Genomic DNA, 12,384 nt, shown 5'->3' with positions numbered 1-12,384 from the left:
TGAACAAGCCGATTATCGAATACTTTAACATATCTCCTCGTCCAAATCTTACTTGTGTTATTAATTTATATAAAGGATATTCAACCTTATACCATACATAAACATATACTATATATTGGCCTTTGCTTGCCAACTATATATAATTAGTAGATTCCATGGTGGTGCATGCAGCATGTATGGATTCTTTCAGTCTAGATGGTAAAAAAGAGGAAAAAAATATATAAATCTACCTTAAAAAAAAAAACCCTAACAGTGTGAACTGATCATAAAGAAATATTATTTTTGGTCATCATCTTATAGACAAAACCCTCTTTTAAACTCTATTTGATGCTGTCACTGCTCTAGCAAAAACAACATGAATCTTATTATAGGGTTTCGAGTCTACTGCTTAATTAAGTATATGATTAACTTTTGGAATTATTTTACTATTATAATTTCATCAAAAACAAGCTGTATTATATATATATATATATATTAATTAATATTATTATTTTATGTAATAAGAGTGGGCTTTTAACTATTCTTAGAAGACGGTTTTAATCCATATACATTCAATCAAGTTCGCATATGAAATTTAAAAATTTTATTGTCGATTTGTGTATACGTATCCATAATTTAAATCCCACTTTTCTCTTTTTGAATCCCTCTTTTTCTCTTTTGAATAATTGGTCCAAGGCCTCCAAGCTGATTTAACATGCTATCTTTATTTTGGGGAAATGCCATGATCTTCCCTCATTGCAGCCTTGTCTTATTGGCTGTTTCAAACATCAAAGCTGGTCTTTGGGGGAAGAAGAAAAGGAGGAAAGAAGGGGTTAGCGAACTGCAACTTGCATGCAGACAATTGTGAAGAAAATTGCTTCCAGCTATATGTTCTCTCTTTTAGTTTTTGTTGTCGGTTGAGTTCTACTTTTATCCTTCTTCCCCATTGATTCTTCCTTATCCATACAAGTCAAACTCCCTATGCATTTGAAAACACATGTCTTAAAAGGCTAGTAATATTGCTTTACATTGAAGATAAGATCTTTGGGGTATATTTACTTAGCCAAAAAATACTTTGAAAAATCTATTGTCTATGTTCATTTTGATCTGAATTTTGCCATGGAATTTTCTTTAAGTTAAAAAAAAAAAAATTGTGAAAAGATACCTTTGGGATACTAGCAAAATAGCCCTCTTAATATGTAGTAACTATTATTATAGATAATTATTACCATCCTTAATCAACCAATCATATGTCTAGTCTGTTGTTTTTGGTAATTTTTTCAAAGGTTTAGACTGTCAAAATGTGAACAAAAAAAAAACATATGGTTAAATACAACACGTTGAGGGATGTGATGGGGTCCTTGAATTGATTAATCCAAGCTGTGGAATTTTGACAGGAAGAAAGCTGTGGAACGTTCTTTGTATTTATGGCCATGTCTCTTTGACTCAAATTCTAAGGAATAATACTGGGATCCTGTCAACAAGGTTACAACTCCTCCTCCTTTCTAAGACTCACCAAAAGGCCAAAGGTTTCAGTTAAAGGTTCAGTCTGTCTCAGTAATTTTAAAGTTTAATAAGGGGTCAAATGATTAGTTATAACATATTTTAATTCATTTTTTAATATTTTGTTTTATTCTTTTAATATAATTTATCAAGATGCTTACATGAGTTATTATTTTGATTTGAATATATGAAGAATATGTACATATATCATTAACTCAAATGCTTCAATGCGACAAATTTTTTTGATATATTAAAAGATTTGTTTCGATACGACAGATTTTCTTAATATACTTAAGGATTTGAAAACAAATGTGTTAATGGCTCTACTGAAATTTAAGATCAAACTCCATTTCTTAATCAGAGTCCCCCTGTTGCTTGCTGCAAACTTCCTTGTAATTTGACAAGAAACCACTTGTGAAGAGAACAATTAAAACTTGACCAAATAATTGTTTTACCTCCTTTTAGAGGGTAAAATCCAAATCCCAGAGTAGGGTTTAAGAGGAAGATGCATTACTGTTCAATTAGGCTTAGTCATAAGAGGAAAAAAAGCTTATACTATCTCATTTGAAAGTAGGAAATATGTACTGATTTCAATGACTTGACCAATTGAGTGTTCTACAAGTTGTAATCATGAAAGTAATTAAAAAAATGTGCTTAAAATGAGAAAGAAAATAACAAGGTTAGGTAGTCTTTACCAAATCTTTAAATTTGATTAGTCAGTGATTCTAGGCTCTAATGTTGTTTTAAATGATTGGACATGTACACTAACGTAGAAGTGGAAAACTTTGGTTTTGGGATTTGCTCATGCCTCATTGTCATGATTTGCTTATTGCTTGCATTTCTTTGACTTTGAAATTTTGAAAGGGTTGGATAAGAAATAGGAGTTCATGAGGGGATTGAAGTCTCTCAATGTATCAAAACAAGTTTTCAGTCAAAATTACACTCTCATCCCTTATACTACCAAAACCATGGGTCCAAAAATCCAAATAGAGACAAAAAAAAAAAGAAAAAAGAAAGATAAGATTCCCTTGGAGTTCAAATTGTTCCGAGTTATCAGATTGAAGAAGGGAGGAATGAAGAAAGAGATTATGGAAAAAGAGAAGAATAAGGAACATTAACTTTGGGGCTATTGTTGGATTATCAAGTCTTATTAGTTCAATGTGCAAGGAGGTAGCCCATCAACAATGATTGGGTGGTGCACATTGTGTCATAACTCATAAGCCTAAGATTTGATTAACTGTGGTATCAGATTCAATAAGAGGCAATTCTTCATGAAACCATTTCAGTCAATGTACTAGCAAAAACTTATATTTTCAAGTGAGAGTGTTTATAGCCTTTGATTGAACTATATCATGCAAGAAAAGCTCCAATTATGGGATAGACAAGTTGGCCACTATAGCCCAATGACTAGATTATGTGGCTCAACTAAGTTTTCTGCTAAAGACCACCATATATTAATCAGGAAAAGGCTACAAGAAGCAAAACTTGACACTGCCACATTAAAGAGCAGAAAAGGTGCGCAAGAGAACACTTACCAGCTTCAAACAAAAATATTTTCCATTGCCGGTTAAAAGCTAGGTTACAAACTCTTAATCCTTCAAGAATCTTACGGCTGTTTACCACATGTTTATCATTTCAATATGACGCTGGAATACCTGGCTCCTGAATATGAATAGATGTTCTAGACAAACTAGCTTCAAGCTCATTTAGCTCATCCATATCAAGCTCATCATCTTCATCATCAAGAAGGATGTCATCAGAATCAGCAACTGCACTAGTTGCATTACTTGGCCCAGCTGCTGTTGAATCATCCTTGACCTGAAATTGAAGACAATGAAAATGAGCTAAGAAAGCATAAATAAGATGTATTTTAAATTGTCATGATGCTTAACAGAAGAAAACCCCCATATACTATGAGTTTCTACCCACTGTAAATCAGATGATCGAAATAGCAGTGTTATCAGTTCAAACTCTAAGTTTGCAGATCCGATATAAATAACATATTCTGTTCCAATCCATATTCTCAAGCATTTCCAAAATCCAAAGAGCATCAAAGTGTAGGGCACCGATAATCAATACATGCATAGCCCACTACTGACTTCATGCCAGATGAGTGGAGCTTGTTTTTGATATGCTGTTCAACCATGTAGGATGTGAAGCAGTTTAATTTTTCTGTTCAAAGTCCTACTGCCAATGACCTTTCAAAAAAAAAAAAAAAAAGTCCTCCTGCCAATGTATGGTTAGAGTATGAATTATATACTAAAGGGTATCCAAGATTTCAATATGACGCACTACACTGTGAAACATGATAACTCCAGTACTCCACTCTACAAGTAACAACCCATGGTAATTAATGACCATGCATGTACGCATGAAAAAATCTATGATGCATGCTCTTCTGTTCTGTTCCAAAGCAAGCAGGTATACAGAAAGCAGAGGAGAAGGTAGGTGATCGAAAAAGCTAGAGATAAAGACAAGCATGAGTGGACAGCCCAACACTATCAGGAAAAAAAATTGATAGAGATCAGAGGAAGCATTCATGTACTGGTCAATGCATGCCAACCAAAAAAGAAAAGTGAGCTGATATCAAAGTAAAAAAATGTATAAGGAAGACTCAAATAGAAACTTGAGGCTCTAGATTGCTGTAAGTTGGAATCAGAAAATTTAACCCATGGGGGAATAAGAAGGCCTTTTTCGTTTTTCTTTTTTCTGTTTGTTTGTGGTGAGTGGGGGGACTGAAGAAGGATGTTGATTTACCAGAAAAACAAGTTTCCAACTGCCAGAGAGTTGTCAATGATACTGAAAATTAATAGTAGAAGAATTACCTTCTGCTCAGCAACCTCAGGTTCTTCTCTCTGGTATTCCTCATATGCCTCAGCATCATCCACAAACAAACTTGCATCCAAGAGAAACAACTCACGACCACTGAAATAGACGAACAAATATATAATAACATTCCAATGTAATATTTTTAATACAGAGCAACCTGCAGGAAGATAATACCTCATGCGATCATTCTTAGCCCTCTCTGCTCGTTGTGCAGCCAAACTAGCTTCTCTTTCTTCCATCTTTTTCGTCTTCCATAGCATAAATAGCTCAGGAGTCATTGGAGTGGATGCTGTTAATTTTGAGCGCTGAAATAAACAGACAAACAATTAGAACAAGAACGAATATAAGCACGGAAAACAAGAAAATATTTGCACATATAAGCTAAAATAGTCCATTTATTGAGGGAAGAAAGAAAAAGGAAACTAAATGGCCATTGTGAGTTGTGATACATAAAAAATAGAAGCAAACTACAACTAGGCAAACTTAAGTATGATTTTTTTACCTGGTTTTCAATCTCTTCCTCGATAGAAATCTTCTCACTCTCTTCCTCCAAAAGTGTCTTCATCTGAGACTTCAAAACATATCCTGGAGGAAGAGCATGTCTGTAGTGACAATCTTTGCCACCATTTGGGCATTCCCAGAACCAGCCATACTGTTTCTTTTCCACAGCTTCCAGAAAGTATTTGCAAACCTGCACAGAGGTATTATAAACAATCAACAAATAATGATACATCGCCACATGTATAACTGCAGAAAGTAGTTATCAGATCACAAACAATGAATCTTATTGAAGAACAGTAGACAAAATGTAATTTGTTAAGAATGGCTTGGGCAGAATAATGGCTGAACGTCACCTAAGGCTATTAAGCTCCAAGAATGATCTAGGGGATCTACTTTTCTTTCTTCCTATTGAAATCAGCCAATCATTATCAGCCAAAATTAAAATTAACACCTAATGATCATAATTAGTATAAAAATCTGAGCCCACTTGACAAAACCTAATTGCCAACATAATTTTCTACCTTCTAAGTTTTTGCCCTTAGTCACACTAATTCTTAGCGTCCAAAATCATTCTTTCATTGCTATCCTTCACCACAGGGAAAAAGACAGCAGAGCAGAAACTGTAAATGTCAAGATATGATTAGCCAAAATACCATCAACATCTTATGTCTATAATAAATTGAGCAGGAAAAAGATTACATACAATCTCAGTAGGCTTATTCTGGTTATACTCTGTTTTTTTTGATTCCACAACCTTCTCCAGTGTCTCCTGGTCCCAGTCCTCCATTGTTTCTTAAGATAAAAACACCGCAAAAAAATCATAATCCCATTGATACAGAAAAAGAGAAGAGAAAAAACAAACATGAAAAAAGGGTCAAAATATTGCATAATAACTAAATGTCTATCAGAATCAACTACCTTGATCACGCTTGTCACTGTAAATATCAATCTTCTCACCCTTCCGCTGAACGTTCAAATCGTGTGAAAACTTGCACTTAAAACCCTTCATACATTGTCCCACCTTAAAAAATTCACACACTATGGACTTGGGATCCACACCTATTCAACATGCAACTTCCATTATCAACAAAGCCAACCCAGTGTTTAAATAAGAAACATAAAAACAACAAATAACTCAGTTTGAAAAAACCATCATACATACCTACTGGTACTTTTGGTTGGGTAACAGCAATTTTGAACAAATCATTTAACTCTTTCTCTCTTGCTTTCTCTTCCTCTTTCTTTTTCTGCTCACAACATCCATAAAAGGAGTAACCCAGTTACTATAATTATCAGCTAATTCTTTTTCCTAAATCAAAAAGGAAGAAAAAAATCTGAGCTAATTTTTCATTCTACCAAGCACAACCTCCTAACTAAATTTCCAAGCTTTTCTCTAATCATAGCTAACAAATTTCCATCCAAATACACCCACTTTCAAAATCCTTACATTACAATTATAATTATAATTAATTATTCAGAATTGATTTCATTACTGTTTTTCCTACTTACTTTTTACTTCCTTGAAAGTTGCTAATAAATAAAACATAAATAATAAAAAACCAGAACTACATTTAGTAACGATGAAAACATTAACTAAAAAGCACTTTACATTCATATGTACTACTAATATTTACTTCAATATTCAATCTTCAAATAAGCAATTATTCCATATAAAAATAAAAATCACAAATTTTATTATTCAAAAAAGTTAAAATTTTCAAAACAAACAAGGAGAATTTAATTAAAAAAACTTTTTAAAAATAAAAATAAAAATAAAAAGAAGGGTACCTTAGCGGCGACTTTAGACGGGTCGGGTTTGGCTTGAACCGTTTGCTGGAGACTTTGGACATATTTCTGAACGTTTTTGCTTTTGTTTTTGTTCTTCAGACCGAAGGTTTTGTCTTCTACGATTTTTTGCTTCTTCGCCAAATCGGCTTTCGATTTCGCTTGCTGCTTCGGGGGCATTGTTTTGGGAATCGGCCAAAAAAAATAAATTAACTAATTAAAATCAAAACGAAAAATTGGTGAAAGCTTGAAGCTTTTTTATTTTGCAGGGAAGATTAGGAAATAGGGTTTTAAAGAGAGTTTAACAATGGCGTGGAGATGGAGAAGCGACACAGGACAGAGGGATTTTGTTTTATTTATCTGAAATGACGACTTTGTCCTCGCTCAAGGGTTATGTTAATGGTAACTGTTTGCTAATATGTGAAAAAAAAAAAAAACACACAAAATTGTTTATTAATCATTTTCATAAGTTTTTATTTGAAGTATATTTTTATGTATTTCAAATAGCGCTTATTATAGGTGTCACGAGATTATTATTTTTTTTTTCAAAAAACATCTACGATGTATAAATTTTTTAAAAAATTTTTATTTATTTCGTATGAAATTAAAACATCACACATATTTTTTTTGAAACACTTGATTTACATTCTTCTCTACTCAATTTAAACATGTTCACGTACCGTTGATCACTTTAGAGATGATTGGTGTGAATCGAATTTAAATCAAATTTATTTTAATATCAATCTTTTTAAAAAAAATTAACTTAACGAATCATATAATGTTTATACTTGTAAGCTTTTCGAAATCTAGCTTAAAACTCGACATAGGATTAAATATTTTATTTATTTCCTTTTAGGCGTCTGACATGACATAGGATTTTACCTATTTGAAAATTTAATAATAATGGAACACAAATTAAGACAAAAAAAAAAGAACTACAACAATTTTGGTAATTTTCACTTTTTAAGAAATAATATAATTAAACGATGTCGTTTTAATAAATCGTAAAATAACGGCCAAGAACTCCAGGGAGGATGAGAGAGAGAGAGAGAGCCACCGGCTTCAAGCTTCTGGTGACCACGAGAGTTTTCACTCTTCAGAGAAGGAAGGAAGGGGAGAGAGCTAGGTTTGGAAATGAGATTTCACGCAACGACGATTTCTAGGGTTTCCCAATTAAAAAACAGAGCTCCAGTTTTGTTTCAATCGTCTCAGCTTCGCTCCAACCACCAAAAAAGGTTCATTTTTTAGGGAAAAAAAAACGAAATTTTGTTTAAAATTCTTGTTTGGTTCCCTAGAAATTGCATGGAAAATGAGAATGAATCAGAAATTTTGAAAATTGAGGTTGTTTTTTCAATTTCAGGTGTAATTTTGGAATTGCATTTGATATCGATGGGGTTATTCTTCGCGGCCGTGTTCCTATTGGAGGTTCTCCGCAAGCTTTGAGAAGATTGTACGGAGATTCTGGTACTATAAAAGAATTTTATTTTTTTGACTTTCATTACTGTCATGAATTTTATTTTCTCTGTATTAAATTTGTTTGGTTGCCTTCCAATGCAAGAAAATTAAGAAAAAGAGGAAAAAATAACTGTTGATCAGTACGACTAATTACTAATATATAGTATATTTTTTAATGAATTCTTCAATAGGTGAATTGAAGGTTCCATACTTGTTCTTGACAAATGGTGAGTCATTTTAAAGTGAGTCTAGTTTATTATTAATATTGATGGAACCATACGGGTTTGCATTGATTATAATATTTTACATTTTTAGCTATAATTTTATAAAATGATGCTAAACATATATAATTAAAGGTCTAAATTGGTGTTCTGGTAGTTGGAAAACTGTGAACTTATTCAGCATTATGTGGCAATCCAACTGCAATGCCAAATTTAACCTACGGAATATTTATGTGAGAGTAGTATAAGGAGTATTATATTATGTCATTGGTAAAATGACAGGGCTGTTTGACTTAAATAGGAGGTGGTGTCCCAGAAACTAAGCGAGCCAAGGAGTTAAGTGAACTTTTGGGAGTAAATATTTTGCCTTCTCAGGTAGGGTGTAGGTGTTTTTATATGAATGTGGAGTTTTCCATGTTTTTAATGTTTGTGTGTTTGAAAAATGGATTGCTGACATTTACTTATGATGCAGGTTGTACAGGGTCACTCACCTTTTAGAAATTTATTGAAGAAGTGAGTAGATATTGATTCTGCATTGTATTTTGACTTACCACATGCTATCACTAGATTATCAATAAATGAGATCATGGTTACTTGAGGTGTTGTAATTGGATTTATGCAAGCTAACTTTGGATTGGTAAATATCAACATTTGCTTCTTCTGGGAATTGCAATGAGGATGACTTTGATCTCTTCCATATAACGTGTTGGAAGAAAGTAGTTGGATTAGAGGATCAACTGTGGAGTAGCTAAGTTTCCAAAAATCTTAAGATTTCATAATTGTATCAGACATTATAGGTTTTTGTTCTTGATATAATTATAGTAGATAAGACTTGGGTGAATTGCGCATCATCTTGTTTTCTGAAAGATATTCTATTTTAACAAGTTTAGCATGATCAGTCTAACTGAAAAGGAGGAGATTTATATTAATTTCTAGAATGTGGAATCCTTTTCTTTTGCTTCTAGAGTTCTTTTCTCTTGAATATTGACATCATTAACTTATAGTTAACATACAACCTATGTGCTACTCTAGTTCTTTCCAATTGCCTTGATTTATTTAGATGTTCATGATAGAGTTTGCTGATATTTGTTTTTTCCAAGTCAGATTTGAGAATGAACTCATTATTGCTACTGGGAAAGGGAACCCTGCTTTGGTGATGTCTGAGTATGGCTTCAAGTAAGGGCTCAGTTTCATGTTTAGGTCTGGAAAAGTCCTGATTTCTGTTGCATAGGTTTTTAATTTTTTTGGAAATATATACAGCTAAGTTATTTTGGTGCTAGAAAAGTTCTGTCCTTGGAAGAATATGCATCTTACTTTGAGAGCATTGATCCTGTATCTCAATATAAGAGATGGACAACTGCACCAGTGTCAGATAGGAAGACACCAGCAGTGCCAAGATATGATGTTTTCTCAGAAAGGATTAAGGCAGCATTTGTTGTCAGTGATCCTGTAGACTGGGGCAGGGACATTCAGGTATTTCTTATTCTACTTTTGAATTAGAACTGTAAGTCTATGTGCATCTTCAAATCTCAACCAAAAGTGCCCTTGAATGGTGTACTTTCAAACTCTTTATTAAGCGATTTTCTTGTTTGGTTAATTTGATATTGCACCATAACTTATTCTGGTGTTCATGATATTCAATGTGAAATGAAAGCAAGTTGTGAAATTGTTGAATTACATGCTTCTGTTTACTTTACTTTAGAGAAAGAAATCATTAACAGAAATGTTGGAAACATTTCAATGATAATGTCTTGTTCGTTGCTTGATGACATACCCTTGTCCCAAATTTGTGAAACAGTTTCATGAAATCATTTGCTTTAAGATTTGAAAATGTTGATTTCATGCAATAATGTGGCATTTTGAGTTTCACATTTTAGATTAGATTATAGTTTGAACTGCATTGCTTTATGAGGACTTGGATTGTGCTTTTCCTAAAAGTTCTAATTAACCTCTACTTGTGACAGTGGAAAAACTTTAATTACTCAACATTCTATTAGAAATGATCTTGTCCTTCCACAACATCTTATAAATTGATTGCTTCAGGTGCTATGTGACATTTTAAGATCTGGAGGCCTTCCTGGAGATGCAAATAGAAACCAACCACCTTTATATTTTGCCGCGGATGATCTTGAATATCAGGTTTGTTGTTGTGCTTATTTATGTATAAGAGAGTTTCATGGAATGTTTCATAGGGACTCAGCGTTGAACCACATTATGCAGATGGACAGAGAACAATCCTGAATTCAAGGGGCTCATAATAGAACCTCTTTTCTTTTGCTTACAAATATCTGTAAACCGGAGAGTTTGAGATTGAATACATAAGGTTACAGGCTTACAACTGCCTGTGCCTATGCTGTGCTCTTGGCATCAAGCATGTTGATAACTATATTATTGACTATTTTAATGTAGTTACTAGAACTTCCACTTCTTTTGACTTGGCCTTACCCTTAAGCAAACTTCTGCTCTCTGTTATGGGATAGGATTTAATTCTTTTAGTACTTCTCATTTTCCGTGAAGTGAATTTTGCACTAAACTTACTAGTGCCCTGAACAGGCTGCCTTTCCATCTGAGCGTCTTGGATTGGGTGCTTTTAGAATTGCACTGGAGAGCATCTTCAACATGTAAGGTTAATGTCTCATTGCATTAGATAGTTCACATCAAATTGAGAATTCAGCTTGAATCACCACCTGGGTTGTATATAACTCCGTTGGCTTTTTTAAATAGAAAAATGGAAATACATCTCCAGTATTTTGAAAAGAGAATTTTGTTTGAATATTTTCTGTTTGTTTACTACCCAAGTCAGGGAAGTGACTAAGACATTGTCATAGTAATACTTGTACTTTCTGGTGTGACTGTTTTTTCATTTCAATAAACTACGAGATCATTCTTTTTATCTAGTGAAATACTTATCCTTAGATTTATAAACTAAGTTGTAGATTTTCCAGTAAGAAGATCTGAAGAATGATCTCTTCACCTGCAGGCTTTCAATAAACTCCATATGGCAAAAGACTTGACGGATCATACATATAACCTCTTTGTAAACAGTTGTGTCCTCTATTACAACTTTTATGTTTGTACTTTTTGTAGAATCAACCCCAAAGGTCTAGAGTATGTATCTTATGGGAAACCAAATCCATTTGTCTTCAAGAATGCTGAAGCAATATTGAGCCAACTCCAGTCATCTTCTTGCATAGATCATTCTGAGAACAATGGAGTTTCTGGATCACATCCTTTTGAAACACTTTACATGATTGGTGATAATCCTTCAGTTGATGTCAAAGGCGCAAGGCAGGTTTGTCTACATACACCTTATAATTCCTCAATCGTGTGCACAAAACTCACAGACAGAAGAAGTCCATTCAGTTATACTTTTGTTTGAGCCTTGAGGATCAAAACTTTTGTACATCTTTTAATTTCCAGTCCGGGCATCCTTGGTTTTCTATCTTGACAAGGACAGGTGTTTTCCGAGGAAAAGATAATCATGCAGAATTTCCAGCAAACCTGGCAAGTTGACTAATCAATCTTAATGCTGTCAAAAAGAAATCTGTCATACTTCTTTGGTTTACCGTATTAGAGGCTTCCCTGTTTGCTGTGCAGGTTGTTGACACTGTTGAGGAGGCAGTAGACTATATTCTGAGAAGAGAGTATAATTCTTAGCAATCTGCCCTTCTTCCAAGTGTTTATTCATATTGTCCTTTGAAACATATTTTTGGTAGAACCAAAGCTCATTGTCCCAACGAAATTTTGTGGTTTATTTGAATGTAGTCATAGATACCACCATTGGTAATACTATTTTCTAGATCCAGTTTGACATTACAATGAGATCGAAGGGATTTTCTTTCGTAATTGAGATTAAATTTATCGTAATCGAGAGTTAATTGTAATTTATATCTTGTTTAACCATCGTAATCTGGATTTTCTCTTTTATTAATGGATATCTTGTTTTTAGAGGAATGTCATTTTATGGATAAATTTATTTGTTAAAAAGTAAATTTATTTAATTTAAAATAAAAATATAAAAATTTAGTTGAATATGAATTTTATATAAAAATATTATTTTAATAAAATTTTGACATATAATTAAAATTTTTTAATTACAACGACTTATCGA

At 33.1% G+C, this 12,384-nt stretch overlaps 2 protein-coding genes across 6 annotated transcripts; one reads left to right on the top strand and one right to left on the bottom strand.

Moving 5' to 3' along the window:
- Positions 1-2,912: 2,912 nt before the first annotated feature.
- On the bottom strand, positions 2,913-6,944 carry LOC18586316 (zinc finger CCCH domain-containing protein 11-like). The gene is made up of 8 exons (XM_018128610.2): positions 6,601-6,944; positions 5,975-6,059; positions 5,731-5,871; positions 5,516-5,604; positions 4,814-5,002; positions 4,486-4,616; positions 4,308-4,407; positions 2,913-3,300 (listed from the first exon to the last, which is right to left on the bottom strand). Exons 1-8 carry the CDS (start codon positions 6,775-6,777, stop codon positions 3,118-3,120), a joined length of 1,095 nt encoding a protein of 364 aa, XP_017984099.2. The 5' UTR covers positions 6,778-6,944; the 3' UTR covers positions 2,913-3,117.
- Positions 6,945-7,620: 676 nt separating this feature from the next.
- Positions 7,621-12,151, top strand: LOC18586315 (mitochondrial hydrolase YKR070W-like). 5 transcript variants are annotated; one of them, XR_016023198.1, is made up of 12 exons: positions 7,621-7,832; positions 7,958-8,061; positions 8,244-8,279; positions 8,575-8,648; positions 8,746-8,786; positions 9,378-9,449; positions 9,554-9,746; positions 10,317-10,412; positions 10,827-10,894; positions 11,361-11,561; positions 11,694-11,777; positions 11,871-12,151. XR_016023198.1 is itself a non-coding variant. In XM_088802709.1 (12 exons), exons 1-11 carry the CDS (start codon positions 7,732-7,734, stop codon positions 11,750-11,752), a joined length of 1,008 nt encoding a protein of 335 aa, XP_088658835.1. In that variant the 5' UTR covers positions 7,621-7,731; the 3' UTR covers positions 11,753-11,777; positions 11,871-12,151. The 5 variants fall into 5 exon arrangements, 4 of the variants coding, with proteins under 4 accessions (XP_088658835.1, XP_007009686.3, XP_007009685.3 ...); XM_088802709.1 differs by having other exon boundaries at positions 11,731-11,777; XM_007009624.3 differs by having other exon boundaries at positions 11,361-11,565; positions 11,731-11,777.
- Positions 12,152-12,384: the final 233 nt, after the last annotated feature.

The sequence above is a fragment of the Theobroma cacao genome, chromosome 10 (genome assembly GCF_053813885.1).
Source record: "Theobroma cacao isolate CCN51 chromosome 10, ASM5381388v1, whole genome shotgun sequence".
In the NCBI taxonomy this organism is placed as follows: Eukaryota; Viridiplantae; Streptophyta; class Magnoliopsida; order Malvales; family Malvaceae; genus Theobroma; species Theobroma cacao.
Note: the sequence above shows the minus strand (reverse complement) of the source record. Positions and strands in the feature narration are given on the sequence as shown.